The 22,457-nt window shown below is 52.7% G+C and overlaps 1 protein-coding gene across 1 annotated transcript in view; it reads right to left on the bottom strand.

The window, feature by feature from the left end:
- Nucleotides 1-5,501: 5,501 nt before the first annotated feature.
- Nucleotides 5,502-22,457, bottom strand: part of TAFA5 (TAFA chemokine like family member 5) — a 126,333-nt gene continuing 109,377 nt past the window's right edge. Inside the window, exon 4 of the mRNA XM_077167858.1 lies at nucleotides 5,502-5,578. Within this exon, the coding sequence (XP_077023973.1) occupies nucleotides 5,570-5,578 (9 nt within the window). The 3' untranslated portion in view covers nucleotides 5,502-5,569. The remainder of the gene's footprint in view (nucleotides 5,579-22,457) is intronic.

Below are 22,457 nucleotides of genomic sequence, written 5' to 3'. Positions count from 1 at the left end.
TGAATGAAGGAGGATGCTGGACCCCAGGATTCTATGGTTAGGAAAGGGCCAATGGCCCTTGGCCTGCGGCCGTGTTATCCTTCAAGTTCGGGGAGGGGGTCCGATGGAATCTGCTGTTCTGGGGTGCAACACGCTCCGGACCAGGAGCCCTCTTTTCATCCAATGTCTCCCTTCCTGAAAAGGAGGGTCCATCTGTCCTTACATTGTTGGAACCAAACAACCTGGTGTCCAGCCTTCACAGGCCCTGAGGTGGGGGCATTTTGTCCTGGGTGGTTCATGCCTGACACAGGGACATTGGAGGATGAGTGCAGGGACTTTTTGACTATTTGATTCCATTTACAGGATATTTTGACTTAGAGGTGATGCTGGGAGGGTTTAAGATTTGGAGGTGTTGAGATGGGGTATTTTGCACATGAATTGGGGGGGTGGGCAGAGGGCCGACTGTTATGGGTCGAAGTGTTTTCCCCAAATAGATACGCTGAGGTTCCAACCCCCAGCATGTGAGTTTATTGGAATTGGATGGCGGCACATGGAGATCATCTGGAGGAGGGTGGGGTGCTTGGGGGAAGAGAAGGGGTTGCGTGCACACGAGGCAGAGCCTGAGCCGGCCTGCGGGTCAGTCCTGGGCACTGGAGCGGGCGCGGCGGGGGCCTCCCCTATGGCTGCCGAGGACGCCCACACATTAACTTTGGTCCCCAGAACAGGGAGAGAGTGCACCCCTTTCATTGAAGGCAACGTCCCCCTCCCGTTTGTGGCCCCTGGCTACAGGAGGCCCAGGGACGAGGCCCAGTCTGCGTCTAGTGAGCCCTCCGGTAGGACGAATGCATACCTGCACAGCAGGAGCCAGGGGACACACGCGTACCTGTCTATTAAGAGGTTTATTTTAAGGAATTGGCTCCTGGGTATGGGAAAGTGGCCGAAGGTCAGAACATTTCCATAATGCAAATAAAGGTGCAGACCTGGGAACACCAGGTCCTACCCGGGTGAAGCACTGTCCTGGCGAGCACATGATTATTTGCAGAAGGAAACATTTGAACCTCCCAAGGCATGCCTGAGATTAATGTTGATGTGGCAGTTCCAGCGAAAAACAACTTACTAACAACCTTGAAAGATACTTTCTGTTTTGAAGCTTCTCAATAAATACGATGAGGCACTCGGGGTCGATTCTCTTGTCCTTAGAGACATGAGTTCCCTGCTTTTATCTTAAAAGACTCTTCTGTGTGTGTCTTTATCTTTCAGATTCGTGGCACCTTCCTCGGCCCCGTATACTGAGCTGGTCTAAGCACTGGGACTGCTGGGAAACCTGCGGGGCCACTGGCAGGCTGGAATCGTGGCAGGACACGCGGCCACCGTCTGAGGCAGAATTTCCTACTTGAGATTGTGGCTGCACAGCCGGACGCCCACCCCAGCCCTCCTCCTGAGTCCTGGCGAGGTGGCTCCAGCAGCCCCTGCTCTAGGAGACCACCTCTCCTGTCCCTCCCACCTGTGTCCCTCCCTGTGCCCCTCTGCAGGGGTAGCTGGGGGCTCCCTCCCCATCACAGTGTCACCCTGCCCTGGCCCTGGTATGGGCTGGCCCAGGCCGCGAAGGGGTAGGGCAGAGGCTGAGGGACTCTTTCCGTACTCTGGGCTGAGGGCTGCTCTTGGGTCCGGTCCACAGCTGCACGGGGCCAGTGGCCGGTCCTGCGGGGTGCGGCTCATAGGTCAGGCTGAACTGAGGCCCACGCCGTGGGACATGCCGCAGGCCCCACCTCCACTCACTAAACTGGACATCCTGGGACTCTCCGGCTGTTCCACTCCTGGGGGCTTCAGGAGAAGCATGTTCTTCAGGGGGCTCCTCTCAGGCAGACAATCAGCTTAGCGCAGGGATGAGCGAGTAGTCTCCTCCCAAGTGTCCACTCATCCTTGTGTGGTGCCCAGAGGGGCTTGGGCAGCTGGAAGCAGATGGGGCATCACCTGATGGGCTTGCAGTGTCTGCAGGGGCAGCTTGTGGTTCTGACCATGGCGCCACCTGTCGTCACCCTTTCCTCGCAGTCTCCTCCCTGCTGCATGTCTCTAAGCAGGAACTTGGGGACAGGGCTCCTGGAGGTCAGGAACCAGTAAGGGTTCCTCTCAGCAGCCCTGACTTAGTGCTCAGCACACAGGGCAAAATTCACACTCATGCATGTGTGTACACATGCACACACATGTGCACAGCCCCCACCACACACTCACATGCACACTCACCAGTGTCTATACATGCAGACACATGCACTCACAACTACATGCACTCTCACGTGCACATTTGTGAACTCACATGCACGCATATGCACACACTCAAGTGCACGCACTGTGCAGAGACAACTTCGTGTGCTCCTGCTGCTGGCACTGGGCGGGGACCACCTGTACACCTGAGTGTCACGTCATAGGGCATCTGTGAACACGGCCCTGGCCCTGGTACAGGGCTGCCTAGTGCTCAGGTGTGCTGCCCCGCGCCCTTCATACTAGTGCCCATCATGCTGCTGCTGGCACCACCCGCTTTCTCCATGACAGCCGAGCCCGGGTGGCACAGCCAGTGGGAATAGAGGTGGGATTCGCTGCAGCTGCTCCCAGCTCTCTCCAGGACAGGGTTCCATGAGACAGGTCAGCAAGGTCCCTGTGGGTTGGCATCACAACAGAGGCAGCACTGACCTTATTCTGTAAGAGCGTCCCCCATGCCACGCAGGCTGCCTCTCGCTTGACCTTGAGCTTGAACCAATTCACCTAATTACCAGTAGGGACCCTGGGGCCCAGGGAGGCTGTGCAGCCACCTAGGCTTGTCTCCACTACGGTGGGGCCCGACTTTAACCCCGCCCCTGTGCCTCCACTCTGCCACCTTTTACCTGGCAGGTGACATGGGTAGGCAGAGACGTGCAGGGGTCCCAGCCTGATGGACAGCAGTGGGGAAGGCAGGCTCTAGAAACTGGGCAGAGCCGGGCACCGCGAACTTGGGGAAATACGTGAATGGGTGTGGTCAGCTATTCCCCTGTCTGATGCCTGAACCTCCCACTCAATAGGGCCGCCCAGCACTGGAAGAGAAAGGGAGCAGAGTGAGAACAAAGGAAAGACGGACACAGCCCTCAGCTTGGTCCCAGTCAGGGTAACAGTGTCTGTGCCCTTCTGCTGCCAGGAGCCATCCACTGCCCAGCCTGCTGGGGCCATCCAGGCAGGTTCAGGGATGCCATCAATCAACTTGCAGACTCTACATCCATCCTCATGCTCCGAGGGCTAGGTGATACTGTGCTGGCTGCAGACCCTGTACCACAAAGGAGAGCCAAGGAGGGCCATGGAGGAAGGCTATGGGGGTGGGTCACAGGGGAGGCCACGGGGGAGGGCCATGGAGGAGAGCCATTGAGGAAGGCCATGGGGGAGGGCCATGGAAGAGGGCTGTGTGGCTGCATGGTCCTGGGCCCAAATGGAGAACATGACTTGGGGCTCCCCATGCCCCCTCCTTGCCAGCCATGCCAGCTACAGCCCCTCTCCCAGGACACCACGGCCAGGGAACAGAAGCCATGCTTATCAAAGGATTTTTTCTTTATTTTCATAATTTAGCTGAATCAACACAAAATTGAATATTGTAAAACAGGAAAAAAAAATTGCTGTAACATCTTAAATCTCCCGTCTCTGCCCGCAAAGGTGTCTATACTCTCTTCCGAAAGAAACAGGCCAGGAGGAGCGGTGGGCAGGGCCAGGCAGTCCTCCTGGGGACCCCGGGCCTGCTCCCCCAAGCCTGCTCACACCCCACCTCCTCTGTGATGAAAACCCCGAATTTCAGCCTTTTCGTGACTCAAGGATACAATTACACCTAAATTTGTGGTGCCTGAAATAGGTAAATTAAATGCCTGTGGATATCGGAACGGGTCTTAAATAAATGGATTTTCTTTCTTATCTTTAGTCTATGGTTCTAGAACAGAGTTTATATAGTTATTTTTTTTTACAGCTTTTTCTTTTTTTTTAGTAGCATAGAACTAGCATAATACTCATGTTAATTGGACCCTTAGGTAATATACTTCAGCAGAACTCTAGGAAAATGGAGGGACCTGGAGAATGATTGCCAGTGAAGGAAATACATAGTCACCCTTACCGGCTGGCTCTCCTGACCTGCAGGGCAGTTGGGGAGACTGCTGTCCCCCAGCGCCCATCCCCTCTCTTCCCGCTCTGCTTTCCCACCTGTTGATGCCGCAGACAGAGGATTCTGAGAATGGGGGATAATGCCAATTTAGGAAGAAGAAATCAGCTGCAAATTGTCCTTAAGATCTATGGATGCGACAGGGGCTAAGAAAAAAAGGGGGTCCACTGGAAGAGGCGGGGCAAGTCACTGTACACTCCGTCTTCACCGCACACGGGCCGAGGGGCCGACCAGAGAAGCCAGACCAAAGTAGGCCTGGCCCCCACGGGCTCACTGAGACGCGTTCCCGCGCCCGCAGTCCCCGGCCCGAGGGCACCCCGTGGTCCTCGGGGACACAGAGACGGGGACCCGGCCCCATCTCGGGCCTGCCGGTACCGCCACAGCCATGGTTAAATAGGGTTTTCTACAAATATACAACATATAAAAACTGTTAAATATATAACTTTAGGCTTTGCAAAATACATTTAATGATCTCTTTCAAACAAGTGTTACTTTAGTTTCCTTTAATTTTGCTTTCTGGAGCTAAATGGTGCATCGGATGAGACAGCGGTCACGGGAGACCCAACATGCTCTTGGCAAATACTGGATTATCCAACTATCAAAAATGGGACTGTAGAAGAGGCATGTCTAACTGGTTAAAACAGAAGATGATTTTAGTACGAGAGAGGTGGTCTAAGTACAGAGGAGGCGGCGAGCAGGGTGGTCTGCTTTCCCGGCGGGGGCTGGCGCCGTCGGTGGGCGCGGCCCCAGGGCTCCCCTGCCCGGCCTGTCCCGCGGGTCCCCTGTGCTCGGGCCCGCGCCACTCCTGCCGCTCCTTCCAGGCCGCGCCGCAGTGTTCGTGGGGCGGGGGCCTCTGCCGGGGCCGCCCTCGCCGCGTCGCGGGGGCGCGAAGCATGTCTCGACCACCGAGTCCCCTGCCCGCCCGCGGAGTGGCCCCGGGGCCTCTGAAGGCGGGGGCTGCGTCCACTGTAAAATAGATTTTGCTCTTTGGTCTATCGAGTATACTCAAAGTATAAGAAAATAAAAGCGATTCGGGCAGTCCAGGGCACGGAGAGAGGCTGGCGTCTGCGCCCGAGCGTCCTCCCACCGGCCGGCGACCCCTCCGAGGCTGGCGGCCTCCTCCCCCTCCTCCTCCTCCTCCTCCTCCGTGAAGCGCGCAGCCGGCGCTGAGTCCCGCGTGCGCGCGGCCGTCTCCGCGGACGAGTATTGCTAATGCCCGGGCTCGGCCCCCACCTGCGCGCCTTAGTCAGGGCCCCCTGGGAGCCGCCTGACGCCGAGGCCCGGCGGTGGTGGGCTACGGAGAGACGATGGGCGGGAGCGCGGCAGCGGGCAGGACGCGCCCACGGCGGGCGAGGAGGCTGGCGGAGGCGGGCCCGCTGCACGGCACCCAGGCCGCTCCCGGGGGCCCGTCTCGGGCGGCGACTGTCAGGAGACCTGAGGAGCGAAGAGAAGACAGTGGTCAGCCTCCCCGTCGCCCGCGCCCCAGCGGTGGCCGGCGCCTCCCGGCAGCCCTGGGAAAGGACGTCGCTGCTCCCTCCGCGGCCCCACTGCCTTCCCGGAGCCCCCCCATCAGGAGACCCCAGCTGGGACGGGACAGAAGGGAGGTGACAACCGCCAGACTGGTGAGGAGGTCATCCAGGGAGGGCCTAGGCAGGCCACAGGGACCCCAGCCCGGCCTGCCTCAGCCCCCCTGCCCTGCTCGCTGCTGGGTCCTTGGCACGCTAGCACCTGCCCATGTCACTATGCCCCCAGCCCGCTCGCCTGGCCCCGCTGCTCTGTGGTGCCTACGCCGTTCCTGCAGCCTCCCAGACCCCGGCCATCCAGACCCAGCCCACCACACCTCCCCATGTGGCCAATGAACCTTTGTCCCAGGCCCCCTACAGAGGTTCCCCCGGTGTCTGCCTGGGGTCGCCCCGAGATGGCGGGTTTGCCATTCAGCTCACTGTCTTTCTCCAGCCTCAAGGGGGCCGGCACGGCCAGGACTCAGGGACCCAGCCTGGACCCTGGACCTCAGACTCCATGCCCAGCATGCAACAGCTGCCCCAGCCCCAGCTCTGGGGTGAGATCCCATGGGATCGGCTATTCCAGGCCCAGGGCAGGCCGGCCCATATGATCAGACCAGACATGCTTCCACATTGTTGGGTGCCCCCGTCCCCATTTTTAACAGGACCCCTGTAGTGTGAAACGTATCCCAGTAAACTTGGCATTCGCCAACTACCCAGGGAGTCCCTCTCCTTCCCCCCACATCCCTCCCTGCCCTCCCGACACCACCCACCTAGTGTGGCCCCTCACCTACCTGCAGGCTGTCAGCCTCTTTTGTTTCTCTCCTTCTTTTGAGATTTAAACGTTTCCAAGATGCATAAGCACACCTACCCCATCAGGCAACACTCCCGTTTCCCACCTGCCATCCCGCGGTACACTGGCATCTACTGTCTCCGAGTATGCCAGTTCTAGGTAGCTGTGTAAGGGGAGCTCAACGCTGCCTCTCTATGCCCCTGGCTTTTTTCTGCTCAATGCCATGTCCTCAAGGTTCGTCCGCATTGTAGCCTGGCTCAGAGCTTCAGGGCTTTTATGGCTGAATAATAGTTCACTGGGTGCTGGTACCCTGTTCTGCTAATCCAGCCAGTGGACAGTGGACGCTGGGCTGTGCCTGCTTTTGCCCGCTGTGATAAGGCTGTTATAATGCTGGTGGTCCATGTGAGTCCCTGTTTTCACTCCCCTTGGGGAGATCTTAGAAGCAGGGTCACCAGGTTGAATGGCCATTTAATATTTTCCTATCCAAGGAACCGCCACGTGGCTTCCCACAGCAGCTGTGCCAGTTTACGTTCCCGCCGACGATGCGCTCATAGGCCAATGTCTCTGCACCCTCACCAGTACTCCTGTTCCGAGTCTTAAATAACACCCATCCTGGGGGTGTGGAGGGGTGAGACATGCACTTCCCAAGTGGCGTGATGCTGCCCATTTCTGCGCTGCAGTCTGGATGAAAAGCTGCTCCCTTCCTTGAGCTCTGAAGAGCCCCTCAGGGTGCCGAGGTGAGTGAGCCCTCACCTGCTACCCTGCTGGAGACTCCAGGGCAGATCTGAGCTGGTCACCTCAGCATCCCACAGCCCCTCCCGGAAAGCATACAGTTGGGTTTAGGAAGTTTCTGGAGCTGCAGTCCAGAGCCAACCACAGCCTCCAATCCTAAGGGGAAAGTATGACCAGCTGGACACCTCCAGGAAAAGGCCCCACCAGGCTGGGCTGCTGCTTATGGCCCCAGGGGTGGGTCCATGGGAAGCCATGTTTCCACACATATGATTTAATGTGTAAGGATATAAAACATCCCCATACCGGGGACTCAAAGAGTGCAGACTTACACCACAGAAATTCATTATTTGGCATCATCAGTTTACAAGAAAAGCTTATTGTTTTAGTTATTAAAGATTCACTCTGTTCCTTAAAACCCTGCTGGGGGTAGTTCTCCTCAATTGCACTTCTTTAGCAGCTGTGCATATGATGGCATTTTCTAGAAGGGATGATGAGACAGGTCTGGAAATAATGCCCCCCGCCCACCCAGGGGCCCTCCATGCCGTCACTGGGGCGCTACCCAGCTCGAGAACTGACAGTAGCTGCTGTGGCTGGTGCATACTCCTCTGCCAGCTCCCCAAGCTCCCAGGCCTTGCTGCCCAACATTTGGCCCCACTCGCTGCCCCACAAACCCCTTCCCTCCATCCAGAGCCTCCTGGCCCATGGATCCACCCTGAGCTCACTAGCCTGCCTGCCTCCCACAGTGCATATGGGACAGAAACTCCTGGGGCATTGCCCACCCACATGACTGTTCAGGTGCTGCCACGCTGGCCTTGTCCAGGGGTGCATATGGCCAGATGCTGACCAGGTCTGTGGGCAGAGCCCGATGCAGGTCACATGTGCAGCCTCAAGTCTGCAGGGTTGGGGAGAGGGTGAGGATGGCCACCCCGGAGCCAGACCCTCCCTCGGGCTCCCTCAGGCTCCTTGGGGTTCAGGCCTGGGTCACCATTATGTGCTGACTGGCAGCCACTGCGTCTCAGCTGGGTGACCCTGACCCCCGCCCTCTGGCCTCCCCACGCCTGGCCAGCAGTGCTGCCATCTATGACACACTTGGCCCCCAAGGCCAGTGTCACTGGAGACTCCCGCCTGGCCCCTGGTCTCATGCAACCATCAGCTCCCACCCCGGGGTCCGGTGTCCTGCTGCTCTCAGGCATGTGTCTGTCCACTCCATCTGACTTGGCCTACGGCACTTCCCACATCCAACCAAGGCATGCCGGTGCTGCCTGCTCTCTGCCATGGCCACTCACATTTGCCCCAGAGCAATAAGCAAGAAAGGAATGATTAATTTTCCTGTTTCTATTTATAAACTTTTACAAATTCTTTTTGGTAGAAAAACTAAACAAAAGCTGGAAGATACAGGAGAGTGTAAAAAGGAAGCAAAACTCCTCCCTCATTTCTGTCTCTGAAGATAGGCATTTAAACATGTTTTAGTGTATTTCCTTTTGTACTTCTTAATAATGGCTATATACAAAACAACAGCTGGAGTTTTACTCAAACTTTTGCATTCTCTTTCCCTTAAGAGTGTGTCATGACACTTTCCCTGGAAAGTAGGAAACCCTGGGAAACAGATGCTTCTCATGGCATTCATGGCGTAGGCCTGTGTGGCTGCGATGCAGCCTCTCCTGGCTGCCTGTGCTGTGTGGGGGTGGGGGCCGCTGCTCCTTTCCTGCAGGTGCCCCGTGAGCTCCCAGAGGTGGAGCGGGCAGGTCACCTGCCTTTGCGTTTGCTTTATAGTGTTGGGGTGATCCCCTATACCGCAGGCCACAGCAATTCATGCTTCCACCACCAGCACCAGCCACTGTGGTATAAAATTAATGGTTACCACATAGAAAAGGAGCATTTCATTTGGGTTCCATCTTCACCTCTCTGTTGCTTTTGCCTAGAGAAGCAAGATAATCTTTCAGATATGTTTGCTGATTGTTTATAAATGGTCCCCACTTTCCGTTGGTTTATTGGGTTGTACTCTGCTTTCTTTTCAGTTTGGGTGGGGTTGTGCACTCGTCGCCTGTTTATCTGTGGTCCCTGTGGGTCCCCCAGCATGCTTGCTGTGCATGCGTCCCAGCACTTAATCCTACGATATTAGACATGCCATGTTCTCAGCTTTGCATGGGGAGCATGAGTTCCTCCGGGGCTTTCCCCACAACAAAGGCTACGCAAGCTGCGCGTGCCCCAGCACGCTTCTGGTTTGCATGTCCAGTGTCCAGCTCCAGCCAGCAGGACCGAGCAGGGACCAGGACAGGGAGGCGGTGCAGACAAGCTGGGCTCCTGGCAGTGTGTCCAAGTGTGGCCTGGGCCCGTCTCCTCACACTGTCCCCACCCCCAACCCTGCGTGGCCACACAGGAGACAGGATCTGCCTGCCTTGCCTGGTGTGCATTTTCACCCCTCTCCACTCATTTCTTAGGCGCCAACTACTGTGAGAATGGCACATGGCATCTCTAGGCAGTCTTATGAGCTCAGGTTCCAAACCGTCCTGCTGGCAGCTCCTTGGAGCCAGAAGGGGGTGGGGGGGGTCACTTGGCTGTCCCCAGAGGCAGCAGACTCCCTGGAGGGAGGAGCAGGGGGGTCTGGACCCTGGCTGTGCAAGTGAGCCCCGGTGGGAAGGGGCCACCTCTCCTGGTCTCCAAGGGCCCCTCCTGCTTCTGTCCTAGGAGAAGCCCTCAGGGTGAGCCCTGACACCTCCCCCCTTATTGAGCAGCAACTGCCACCAATACACAGTGACCCACATGACAAGTACCTGCTTCTGCCTAAGGCCAGAGCTCAGGTGCCCTGGGGAAAGTGCACAGGCATCCACAGCACACTCCCTGGGCACCGTCCTCCACAGCGGCTGGAGTGTGGGCCCCAAGCCAACAAGCCCCAGATATCCAATCACTTGGCTTTGCCTGGCATTCCCCTGCCACATCCAACCGGGGCTTCCGGAGCAGTGAGCCTCGGCTGCTGCCCCTGCCCCTGACTGAGGCTCGCGTGGAATCAGTCCACGGACGCCACAGGACAGCTCCAGTCGAGGGCAGCCGACAATGACCCTGCTGCGCCACCTGATTCATGGCAGCTTGCTGAGACACAAGACAAAAGTAATTCTAAGGCTTGCAAGGGCCAGAATGCAGGGTCCGTCCTAAGAACACATGGTGGACCTGCTTCGGTAGCATGGGTTCCCACAGCCAGGGGGAACGACAGTCGCACAGTCAGCTCCTGTGGAACTGGCCAGCTCACCACCACCCGCAGCTGCTGCAAGAATCAAGAGGAAGAGTTTGTAAAGGTGCTGGGTAGGCTCTAAGGCACCATATAACTGAGATTCCTGCTCTCGGAATAACAAGTGCTCTGAAGACACGTTTTAGGCAAGAAAGGATGCTGCTCACAGAGTGACTTTGTCCAGCACTGCCAAAGGGTATTCACCCATGTCTAGAGGAAGAGGGAGGCTGTGGGGAGGCAGGGGTGGGTGTCTGGACCACAGCTGCATCCAGGTGCCAACCTAGGGGCACCGCTGGCCATGGCCATGGGCTGAACTCCAGGTACAGACACATTCTGGTCGCTCCCTGAGCCCCCAGCTCCCTGCCTACACCTGGCCCCATCCCACTGCACTCTGCAAACACTTCTTCTTCATGAGGTGACGCTGATTGCTGGTCAGCCCTGCTCTCGGCCACCAAGAACTGTGGCCAGTGGACTCACCCCGAAACCCCGAGCCTGCTGCCATCCAGAGCAGCGACCCCCTAGGATGCACGGCTCCCTCTATCCTCGGACCCTCGGTCACTAAGTATGAGGGGCTATGATTATGCTTCCCTCGTCTTCAGGGCCAGCCCCTTTCCAGCAGCCCAGGAAAGGTAATTCTGGGAGCTGAGTCAAACCAAAGACAACGCCTTGTGTGATCCAGAAAGTTCCCCGATGGCCTTGCCTCTGAAAGAGCACATGGTGTGTGTGATTCCAGACATCACCGGCAGCAAACGCCAGGCTTTATTAAATATAACTACTCGGGATAATTAGCAAGTGAAATCCCCTGAACCTCATCAAAACTGCAGGTGGCCGTTGGAGCAGGAAGAAGTGTCGGGCAGAAGTGGCCCTTAGCAGTTTTTGAGGCTTCCAGGAAGGCAGCAAGTTTGGCCGGAATGTACAGAGGGAATCATTCATTCATCCATAAATTATTTATCGAGCCATCACAAAAAAGCACCTGACTAGGAATTCAGGCAGAATTCTGGCCTCCGGAGCTGTGTGACAATAAATTGCTATTGTGTGAGCCATTTGTTGGCACTTGTTATGGCAACCCCAGGGGCTAGAGAACCCCCCTCAAATGCCAGGATGACTCTGAGGGAGCACCCAGGGAATGTGTTGGCCTTAAGCAGGTGGGGTCTTGGCACCCGCAGCTGGGGGGCTGGGGAGCCCTGCAGGGACCCTGTGGGGCTGGATTTGGGGTGTCACAGCTTGGGAATAGCAGCTACCCTTTCACCCATCCTGGGGTTCTTAAAAAGAAACAAAACAAAACAGTTTAATTTCAAGAGCTTAGCATCAGGTAGAGACTGCGGGCTATGTTTTATATTTTATGAGCCCAAACTGTAGCAGTATAAATACAAAATGAAGAGGAACGCGGTAGAGACCTGTTAGCTATCATCGGGAGAAAACTGCATAGGAATTTAATCTAAAAGGCCGCTTCCTGCAGGGCTGGCCTGGGGACCCACTACTGGTTCCACTCAGTGAGAAGGCCTCTCAGTCCCACGGCCCTTCTCTGCAGGGCCCCGCGTGGATGAAGAGGGGAAGGTTGCAGTGTGGTCAGCAGAGCGCCCCTGGCCTCGTCTCCCCTGGTCGTCTGTCCAGCCTCCCTCCCAGGGTGGGGCTCTGGGAAGTCACTCCTCACCCAGAGACCTCACGACCACGGGGATGTTGTGGCCGCTGGACTAGGAGAATGGCACAACTGCCACCACGATCCCAGCCCTTTCCCAGCTCCCCACAGCAACCCGTCCCTGTCGAGCACCACGCCCCCTCTCCGCAGACCTAAACGACCATGAATCCACTTTCTGTCTAGGCCTTTGCCAGTTCTGGGCCTTTCAAGCAAAGGAATCCCACCTTCTGTGGCCTTTGGCGAGGGGCCTCCTGCTGGCTGTTCACACACTGCAGCCCTCCCCACCGAGAACTTTCTGCGTGGTTATGGACCACGCATGCCCCACTTGACCTCCAGGAGTCTGGGTTATTGGGGTGCACAGGGTGGCCCCCGGCGAGCACAGGGCCCAGACTGGCCTCCTCGGCATGAGGCCCTCTCTGGTAATTTAGGATGTTACTTAGCCCTCTGTGCCTCGGTTTCCCCATCTGTGACACTGGGCTCACACGTGGTGATTTCCCACAGACAATCCATGTATGTTTGCTGTCGTGATTATTTCTCAGATGGCACTGCTGACTGCGACATCGGCTTCTTCCCAGCATCAGTTATTGGGGTACTCCCCTCTTCCTCATGGGTTTGCTACATCCCTGGACCCTGTATTCAAGCCGTCCAAATGCCCAGGTCCACTCTAGGCTGCTTGGTCTGTTCTGTTGATCAGAACACAACAGTAGCCAGAGCCGACGTCTTTCCAGTGCTAGCTGTGTACTTGTATTCACTCCTGGGCAGATCCCACAGCTGGACGCACACTCACCAGGCCAGGCCCTGCGGCCCCAAAGCGCCTACACCCCCCATGGTGCCCGAGGCCAGCCTGCACGCTGAGAGAAACAGCAAAATCACCTTAAACCCTCCCCTACTCATTGGAAATGTGATCAATACCGTATTAAATCTGACAATGCCGACAGACTAGACAATCTCACAGCATTGAGTCGTTCAGACTCCTTTTGAAAATATTTGGCCTCTTTGTATCATTTATCCCAATCTTTGTAAGTTTCCCATGGTATAGATTTGTGATTTCCTTTATACAAGTACCAACCATTTCTCACTAAAGTTACCTCACATTGTTTCATGTTTTCTGCCATTATTAATGGAATTCCCCTCCCCTTACTTACACACTTTTATTTCATTTTTTTAATTTTAATTAAACCATCACAGTTTCTAAGCACATTTGCTTGGATATAAGAAAGCAATTGGTTTCATCCACAAAAGCTCCTCTCTGTGTAAATAGATAAGCTTCCTCAAGGCTGTGTGTGCAAATTCCCCTATTTTTAAATCCCAAATGACGCAGCAGAAGTCACTGCTAATTCTATCTCCTGGGGACAGCTAGGGTTGATACATTTCTATCAATTCAGAAAAGAACCAGAAAACAACTATTTTAGGCTTTGTTGGCCACACATTCTCTTTGGCAAGTACTCAACTCCTCTACAGACACTACACAAACTAATGAGCATGGCCATGTTCCAATAAAACTTTATTTACAAAAACAGATGGTGGCCCACATTTGGCCCATAGGCCATACAATACTGACCTCCCATCTGGACGAAAGCTTTTTTGTATCTGCGGGAACGTTAATGTGAATACAAGTAGAGACGCTTCTATGTTTACCTTATAAATCTCCAATTCATTTAACTCTTTTATTAGTCTCAAGGCATTTCAGCTGCTTCTCCGGAATTTTAGAGGTACATGGTCACTTCGTCTGAAAGTAATAATCCTTTTATTTCTCCATATTAAATATTATGTGATTGTACTGGCCAGAACTTCCCAAAAGTAACCGCCAACTATGCTGGGTGCAGGGAGGGCCTCCCCTGCCCCAGGTGTCCTGGAGGTCTATGGATAGGAATGCTGCTGCTTGCCTGGGGATGATTATCTTCCTAATGAGGGGTAATTACTGCGCCTGCCTACTTTCTTTTCAGCATCTACCAAAATCCAAACACAGTGTTCACTTCATCTCCTGGATGGTTTCTCATTCCAGCTGACTCTGAAATCCTGGAATGCATTTACATTTTCCAGACTTTCTCCTGCACCGTGGCCCTTGCTCTCTACCTGCAAAGGGCTGGGGGAGTGGACATGCTGGCCTTTCCAGCAGAGGTGCTCGTCCTACTCACCACTGACCCCAGGGAGGGGAACATTCTGGAGGCTGGGGGCTTGGGGCTCTGGCCGGGAGAACCCAGGAGCGACCCCTTCACAGACCCCGGAGCACTTGCCGAGAGAAGGGCTGTGTGTCCTTTTCTCCCCGGTAGGCCGCTCCTGGCATCAGGGTTGGGCTGGTCCCCAAAACAAGGCATTTGAGGAAGAGGCACCTGCATGCTGACCTCTGAGAGAGCATGCCTAGTAAGCCGTCCTGCTGGGAGCTTTTCCTAGACATAATTAACATTTTCTATTTCTTCAGTTATTTTTGGTAATTTTCCCCCAGAAAGTCATTCATTCATTCATTCATTCATTCATTTTTACATGGGCAGGCACTGGGAATCGAACCCAGGTTCTCTGGTATGGCAGGCAAGCATTCTTGCCTGCTGAGCCACCATGGCCTGCTCAAGTCATATATTTAATCAGAATTTTCGGGTTTTGTGACCAACACACCAGCTCTGCATGCACTCTAGAATAATTTGAGACTTCATAAATGCTGTGCATTTCCTTTATCAGATTCATTTTCTGATTTAAAAAAAAATTACACAACAGGGATAAATGTACACTTTTATCTTACTGTCAAAGAGGTAAAGCTGAATTCCAATGTTGTTCATTTTCACATTCATTACTATTTCTTCTCATCTTTATTGCTTCCTTTCTCCTCTCTTGCATGGTGGTGGGTGGCTTTTCCCTAAGCAGGGTCCTTTATTTGATTTTTTCTGGTTTTAGAATAAGGCATTTAAAGCTGTGCTATATTCATGACCATGGGTGCTTTCTCCCAGATATGCCCCATGCTATTTTCACTACATCTGGAGGCAAAGAAATGCAGCTGGGTGTTCGTTACACACTGGTCCTGCTCCAGGCACTGTGCCATTCTAATTACACAACCCTCAACAGCCCTGTGAGGTCCTTGTGTTGCCCATTTCCTCCCTGGAGGAATTCAGGCAGAGGGGGCTTGGAGATTTGTTCCAAGTTTTCTGGCTGTGAGATGAACAAGTGCACCCTATACCTTGGCATTTTGATTTCTGCATTGACAGACCATGGGTCTGCATGTGCCAAGCCCACAGCTTTCTTTCATCCTCCAACTGCAAATTAGCAGAGGGGTCGATTTTCTTCTTCTTCTTCTCTTTTTTTTTGGTATAGTTTTAAATAAATTATATGATGGGAAAAGAAGGCTAGTGCATTTCTTCTCTTAGTTGGGTTTAATTCATAATTTGGTTTATGGATATCTTTGAGGGTGTACCCTTAGAAAGCAGCACCTATATGGTTATTTTCCAAACTCCAGTTTATAGTCCTTGCCTTTGGATAGAGGAGACTAACCCATTTACGTTTATTGTCATCATTGATAAAACAATTCTGTTATAAAAAAATAGTATGTTCCATGCTGATTTCTGTATGCATCTCTTATGGACTATTTTATCTTACTTTATAAATATTCATGATGTTTTACTTCTGCAGTAGTTTAGAAGAACTCATGTTTTTGTTTCAGGTAGTGGTAGATTTTACGTTAATAAAATACACTCAATGACTAAGTCATTTCTCTGAGATAAGTCTTATGGTTCTTTTCATTCTGTGAAGAAACATTAGTGACCTTTCTCTTACCCGACCATTGCTCTACCCCCGTTCCCCTGATAGCTTTTGTTAATTTAACCAGATGTCATAAACCAGTTTAGTATTACACAACTATTCATTATAATAACATACACCATTTATTCCTTAATAGTGGTTTGGATTTGCAGTCAATTTTGTACTCATAGTTACCAGAGTTATTTATACCTAGTTCTGTGTATCTAATTAATCTTTTACATATGACTTTTCCAATATTTAGTTCTGGATTTTTATTTCCTTCTTGACTAGCTGGAGCACATCTTTTATTTATGTCTTAAGGAAAGGCATGTGGGCTGTATACTTTCTAAATCTTTGCATCTAAAATGACTATGCTTATTCCCTTTGTTCAAAACAACAACTTGAAACAGTACTGAATTCGTAAGTTTAAAACTATTTTTCAGCCACGTCTCTTATAATCTTGCTGCTCTGAGTCTCTTTGGGTCCAAAGATCAGCTTGGTCATGTCTGTAGAGTCTGTGGCTTTTGTTCTCCTGTCTTTATTTTTACTCCAATATAATCTGAATGGTTATTAGACTTTTTTCTTTTATTTTTTCATTTTGAAGATATTGCTATGGAATGGTGAGAAACAGTATATTTTTGTTTTTAATTCATTTTTCATAAAATTTGGAGAAGTCTATATATATGGATGATGTGACAGTGGCACAGCAGGCAGAATTCTTGCCTGCCATGCTGGAGACCCAGGTGCGATTCCCAGTGCCTGATCATGCAAAAAAAACTTTATTAAAAAACAAATATATATATATACACACATTTTTTTTTTCTTTGTGATTGTTTTCAGCTCAGGAAAGTTTTTACCCCCAACACTATTTTCACTCCAATCTGTTTATTCTTTCTGGTCTTGCCATTCTTGTTTTCCCTTGGGGGCATCCACAATTCTTAAGTTAGATATTCATTACTTTCATTTCCCAGCTGCTAAAACAAATACCACACAACGAATTGTTCAAACAACAGGAATTTAAGGACTCAGGGATTCAGAAGCTAGCAGGCTTTCTTCCTCCCAGGGTCAGGATGTTCCAGCTGACCAGCAGACTGTGGGGAGCCTGGGCTTTTCTGTCACGTGACAATGCCCATGGCACATCTTCTCCTTCCTCTTCTAGGTTCTCTTCCAGCTTCTGGCTGCTCCTGATGGTTTCTTTCTCTCTTTGTCCACTGTTCTTTGCTTATAAGAACTTGAACCATATTGGGTTAAGGCCCACCGTTACTCAATTTGGACACATCTGAAAACTAACGGCATCTTCAAAGGACCCATGTATATATGGACTCATGCCCACAGGGACTTGAATGTGCCTTTTGTGGGGGAAAGGACTCAATCTCAATCATCCATCCTCTGTTCTCTAAACTTATCACATTCTCTCTCTTTTCTTTTTCCTGTGAGTTATCCCAGGGTTGTAAGACCGCCGAACACAGCACTGCTCTGATCTGCAGTGACAGTCCTGTTATCTGAGACTTCTAATACACATTTAGATGGCACTTATATTTTGTGGCTCCCCTATTCTTCTCCTATTTCACCAGCAAGCCTTGGAATCTTTGCCTTCATTCCATTTTCTGTCACTTCAGTGCCTTGTTCCTTGGTCAGAGCAGTCAGTCTCTTGTACTTCTTTGATGCCAACAAGCAGATGCTTTCTAAAAGTCTCATCCGTTTATAGTAGAAGACTATTTCAGAGCTAGGACAGAGCTTATGTTTTCACAGGCTTGTGTTTGCATTTTGACTTTGACGCTTTTTTCATTCCCTTTTAAAGAAGTAGAGGATAAGCTAGTCTGGAATTTTCCACCTGGCTAACTGGGGAGCGGGTCTTCAGCCTTTCTCGCAGTTCATGTGGGTGTGGGAAATCCTGTCCTCTCCAGGTTGGCCTAGAAGGACTGGGCAAGGGGTAGAGTCACTCACTCTTCAGGTGACCCCTGCTGCAGTGTCTTTTCCCATGTAGGAGGCCAGGCTTTCTGTCTGCAGTGGGAGGGTTATGTTCACGGGAACGGAGGCTGGATGAAAGAGTACAGGCTCCTGCTTACTCCTGCCCTGTTTAAGAGGCTCTTTCCTGCTAATTATGCTGCTTCTAGTCGAACTCCCCTCAGAGCCCCCCTTTCTCCTGCTATGCTGCAGGTGGGAGTTGAGCCTCTAGTGTGGAGGATATAATTCCTGGGATTTCACCTCTGCCTATTTGTTTTCTGATCACTGCAGAGGCTACGCCCAGAGCCAGGGCATTAGGCAAAAACTTTTCTGCGTTATTGCAGCCACCATGAGAGTTTGGGTTCAGGGGACAAACCATGGACATCCCAAGAAGGTGCCTCTCATACCCTCTGCAGATGTCCCAAGTGGGGACTTTACCCAGACTTCAGCATCCATTTTTCTCTTTTCTTTATGTCATGATGCAATTCATGGCCAGCTGTTCTTATTTCTAAGAATATTTAAAAACAGAAGTTGGGAAGAGGCTGTGCAACAAGCATAAGGAATTTGCTGCCATATTAATCCAGAAACTGACCAGTGCTGCCCCATGGACATGAGCAGAAGCCTATGTCCCTGCTTCTTCTGCATGGGGTAGAGAAGCTGTGTTCCCTGTTGTATGGATGGCCGTGATCCCTGGGGAAGAGGCAAGCTAAATGGCCACCCCGTGTCCTTATGGTCCTCATCTCCTGAAACCACAATCGTTGCATGTCCTTCTGTCCCATGAGACCCTGAAGTCATGCGGGGTGATGACAGAAAGCTGAGAAAACATCTGGAGAGATGCAGGAATGCAGTTGGGATACTAAGGCTACCTGCTATGTGGCACCAGCGACTAGATGGACAGAGCAGGTGTTCCCCAGTGAAGAGTCTGAGGCTCCTACTTCAGGGAGGCAGTCTTCAGGAAATTGAGCATTATAGAATGTTCTGCAAGGTGCCATGTGAGGAAAATAGCAATCTTACACCTATACAGAGACCTCACTGAGTTTCCAGAAATCTTTCTTTTCCATGATTTCCCTTTATTATCTCAAGAACCAGTGAGTTCAGCCTGGGGTTGATGAGCCATTGGGCATGGCCAGAACATGAGGCTGTGAACATGGGGAGCTGTGCCTGGGCCTGAAGATAAGTTACTGCTTCCTTCTGCTCTAACCCCCCACTCCCTTTTTACACTTACGCTCTTACCCTTCAAGGGAGGGTCAAGAAGAATGAGAGTTACTTTTGTCCTTTGTAGAAAAGAAAATCCCTAAGCAAATCCATTCCCATTTTACAGATCAGGATATTGAGGCTTGGGGAAGTAAAGCAACTTCCACCAAGTCACCTGGCCAAGTAGGCAGAAGCGCCCCTCTTCTAGGCAGGGCAGGGAGGACACAGCACTCCTGCACAATGTCACAGCCCTTCAACTGCACTCGCAGGCACGGAGCCTGATGCAGCAGAGATTTGTGTCCGAGTCCCCAGTGGACACCCCAGAGGGGGCTTGGGGCCAGGACCCCAGACACTAGGTGGACGCTGGCAATGGCGGTGGAGATAAGGTCTGAGCACGTGCTGGCCAGGCGCCCACTGGGCATGTCTCAGGCTTAATGGGACGTGGACACAAAAAGTAATCTGGATTGAGACCCAAATCCTTCCATTTCATTTTTGAAGACTGGTCTCTAAAAAAACCCCATGCCAAAGGCCGCATCTCGCTCCCACTGTGGCATACGGACCCATTTGGAGGGAGCCTCTCCTCCTGCCTGGCCAGCTGAGGACAAGGGGTCACTTCGAACAAGGGGTCACTTCTAGACTCGCAGAGAGAGCAAAAGCCACAGCCCAGATGACCAGAGCCCGGGTGCCCGGCCAGGCCGGGAGGTTGGCAGTGCCGGTGCCGCAGAGCACAGAGGGAGCTGAGCTGAGCTAGGAGGACGTCAACGGTTTGTACACTGCCATACTTTTCTGTACACCCATATCATCTTGTTTTACACGGTGCAGTCAAGAGGCATTAAATCTACCTTTGTCCTTTATGAAAAAAATCCCTAAACAAATTCAACTGTGAGATTATAAGGAAGTCTTCAACTAACAGAAGAAAAATGTTTTCAAGCACTTTGTCAACACCTGCTGCCCAATAAGTTTATGAAATTTGTAATTGGAAAATATTATTAGTTCAGATTACTCTGAGATGTGGGAGCACATCAAATGCAATCAATATTTATGCAAAATGAATTTTCTGACAAGATGACGAGGGCTTGTGCAAGCAGGATTGCAGGGGCAAGCTCACAATTCTATGGGACCTGTTTGCAGTTCTGGCACTTAGAAGTGCTCTTGGTGAGGGCCTTCGAGGGGGGCTGCATATCCTTAAACTGATGCAAAGCAGCGCTGCCCTCAGCCATGGGCATTGGTGCAGCTGGCAGGGTCTGGCTGGGATAGCAGTAATGGGTAGCAACGTGGCTGCATGGTGACTGTGCAGTGGCCTCACGGGGGGTGCACTGTGGTTGCCTGGGGGTTGTGTGGTGGCTGCAAGGGGGCTGCATCATGGCAGCATGGAAGCTGCACGGGGGCTGCATTGTGGCTGCATGGGGACTGTGCAGTGGCTTCACAGGGACTGCTCAGGGGCTGTCCACCCATCCCTTTGTGCCAATATGGAGCGCCAACCCAAAGGGGCCCTCACGGGCTCCTCTCCGTGCTCTCGTGGGCACATTCAAGTGACCCTGCCTGTCCTGTAGGACGGCCGACACTCCAGAACACTGAAAATCGTGGGATGCCCAGGCCTTGGCTCTGAGGCTGAGCCCAGCCCTCACCCTGTTCTGAAAGGCCACGTGTCCCATTGGGCCCTGGGCTCGGCCCGGCACTGCAGTGACCCGGGTCCCTCAGACCCCCTGTGGAGGGCCCCGACTTCACTGCATGATGTTGCCTAAGGGCTGAATTGGACGAACCACCCTAAGCTCCACCTTGGAGGCCCCGCCTTTGCCAGAGAAGCTCCTGGCCAGGTCTCAGCAAACATGCTCTAGGTGATATCCAATCCAAGCGAGGGTCCGCCAGGACACAGCTTGATCACCGAAGGGTGCAAAAGGCAGCACAGCAAAGAGCCTGTGTGGCAGGGAGGGGTCAGTTAGTGCATGTCCTGTGTTCTCCCTGCTTGGATTTTCTGTGAGGAAACACACTGACTTATTAATACTTAAAAAAAATCACTAAACATAAAAAATAATTTTAGAAAGTCATCAAATCCTCAGAAGGAGGCAGGCTGCCCAGAAGCTGCCTTGCTGGAACAAGAAGCTGCTTCTTTGGGGGGCTCTGTGGCCGGGGGACCCCAGCAGCCCACGTGGATGGAGGGGGCCCAGGAGAGAGGACCACCTCCGCCCAGTATGTTAGAGCGTGAGCCTGGCCAGCACCTTCCCACGGGCTCCCTCTCCTAGTATACAACAAATGCCTCTGGTTCGTCTTCCAGCCCTACGCCATGGTCACGCCCCTGGCAGGCTGGACAGTGCACAAGAGACCTGCTGAAGGGGTAGGGGGTCCCCTGGGCTCCATAGGGTTAGTTGGCGTCTTCACCCAACGATCCAACAGGCACTGAATGTGTCAGAGAAATAGAGAGTGGGAGTGTGCAGGGGTGGGGAAAGGGGGTGGAACTGGGAGGGGGAGAGGGGGTGGGGTGGGGGAGGGGAGAGGGGGGTGAGGACAAGTGGAGGCAGGCACCCAATAACAGACAGCACAGGGAGCAACTCATAAAGAGCTACCCGTGTGAGCAGACCATGCCAGGTAGGGGCCAGAAAGGGCCGACCCAGGTACAGAAAAGCTGGAGCAGAATTTAATGTCCTCGCCCCCGTTCCAGAGCTTGTCCTGAACCCTAACCCTAACCTAATGTTAACCCTAAACTTAACCCTACCTGAAAGCGAACCATCACCACAACCCAGCCCAAACCCTAATCTAATGTAATTCTAATCCTACCCTAGCCCCGACAGTAACCCTAACCCTAACCCTGATCACCATCTGATGTAACCTTCAGGCAAGTGCCAGCCCCTCCCCCCCAAAGGCCACTGGTCCCATCTGTGGCATCAAGGACACCCCTAAACCCTCTGAGGTCAGCCTCGCTCCACACCCTGAATGTCCTGTGGCAGGCTCCATGTACCCTGCCTCCTCCGCGGGACCCACTCCCAGGGATTCCAACCACGGGCTGTTCCTGTACTTAAAACCATCCAAAGAACAATGGATGAATTCATCGGGATGAATGCAGCGCAATTACTGCAGACAGCTGCCAGAAGCAATACCTCCCATGATGAAACCGGCCAAAAGTGCTCATGGAAACAACGTGGGCTTGCTCATACTCGTTTTTGGCTTCTGGGCTCATTTCTATGGGGGGAAATGAAGGATGTCCCTGCTTGCAATCCCAGGGGGGCTGCAGAGCCCCCGGCGCTTTCTTTACATGTGGAGTCCATTACGCAGTCCAGCTATTATCGTCGTGATGAATGGTGGCGGTTCAGAATGGATTTCAGGCGGAGTCGGAGTAATGACTTGCATTTTTCATCGCGTGCGCGGAACAAAGAATTAGGTGCAACCGGGGGCGGCTTCCAGAGAGTTCCAGCATTCTCTCGGTCTCTTGCAACACTTTCACCCTCTACCATCCTGCACGGAAGCCTGCGTTGCCTTGCAAGGGCACCATATTGGACAGGCATCCAGACTGAGTGCATGCTGCTACCTGGACAGCAGGTGAGGGCCTGGCAGGGACA

This window comes from Tamandua tetradactyla, chromosome 7 (assembly GCF_023851605.1).
Source record: "Tamandua tetradactyla isolate mTamTet1 chromosome 7, mTamTet1.pri, whole genome shotgun sequence".
Taxonomy (NCBI): domain Eukaryota; kingdom Metazoa; phylum Chordata; class Mammalia; order Pilosa; family Myrmecophagidae; genus Tamandua; species Tamandua tetradactyla.
Note: the sequence above shows the minus strand (reverse complement) of the source record. Positions and strands in the feature narration are given on the sequence as shown.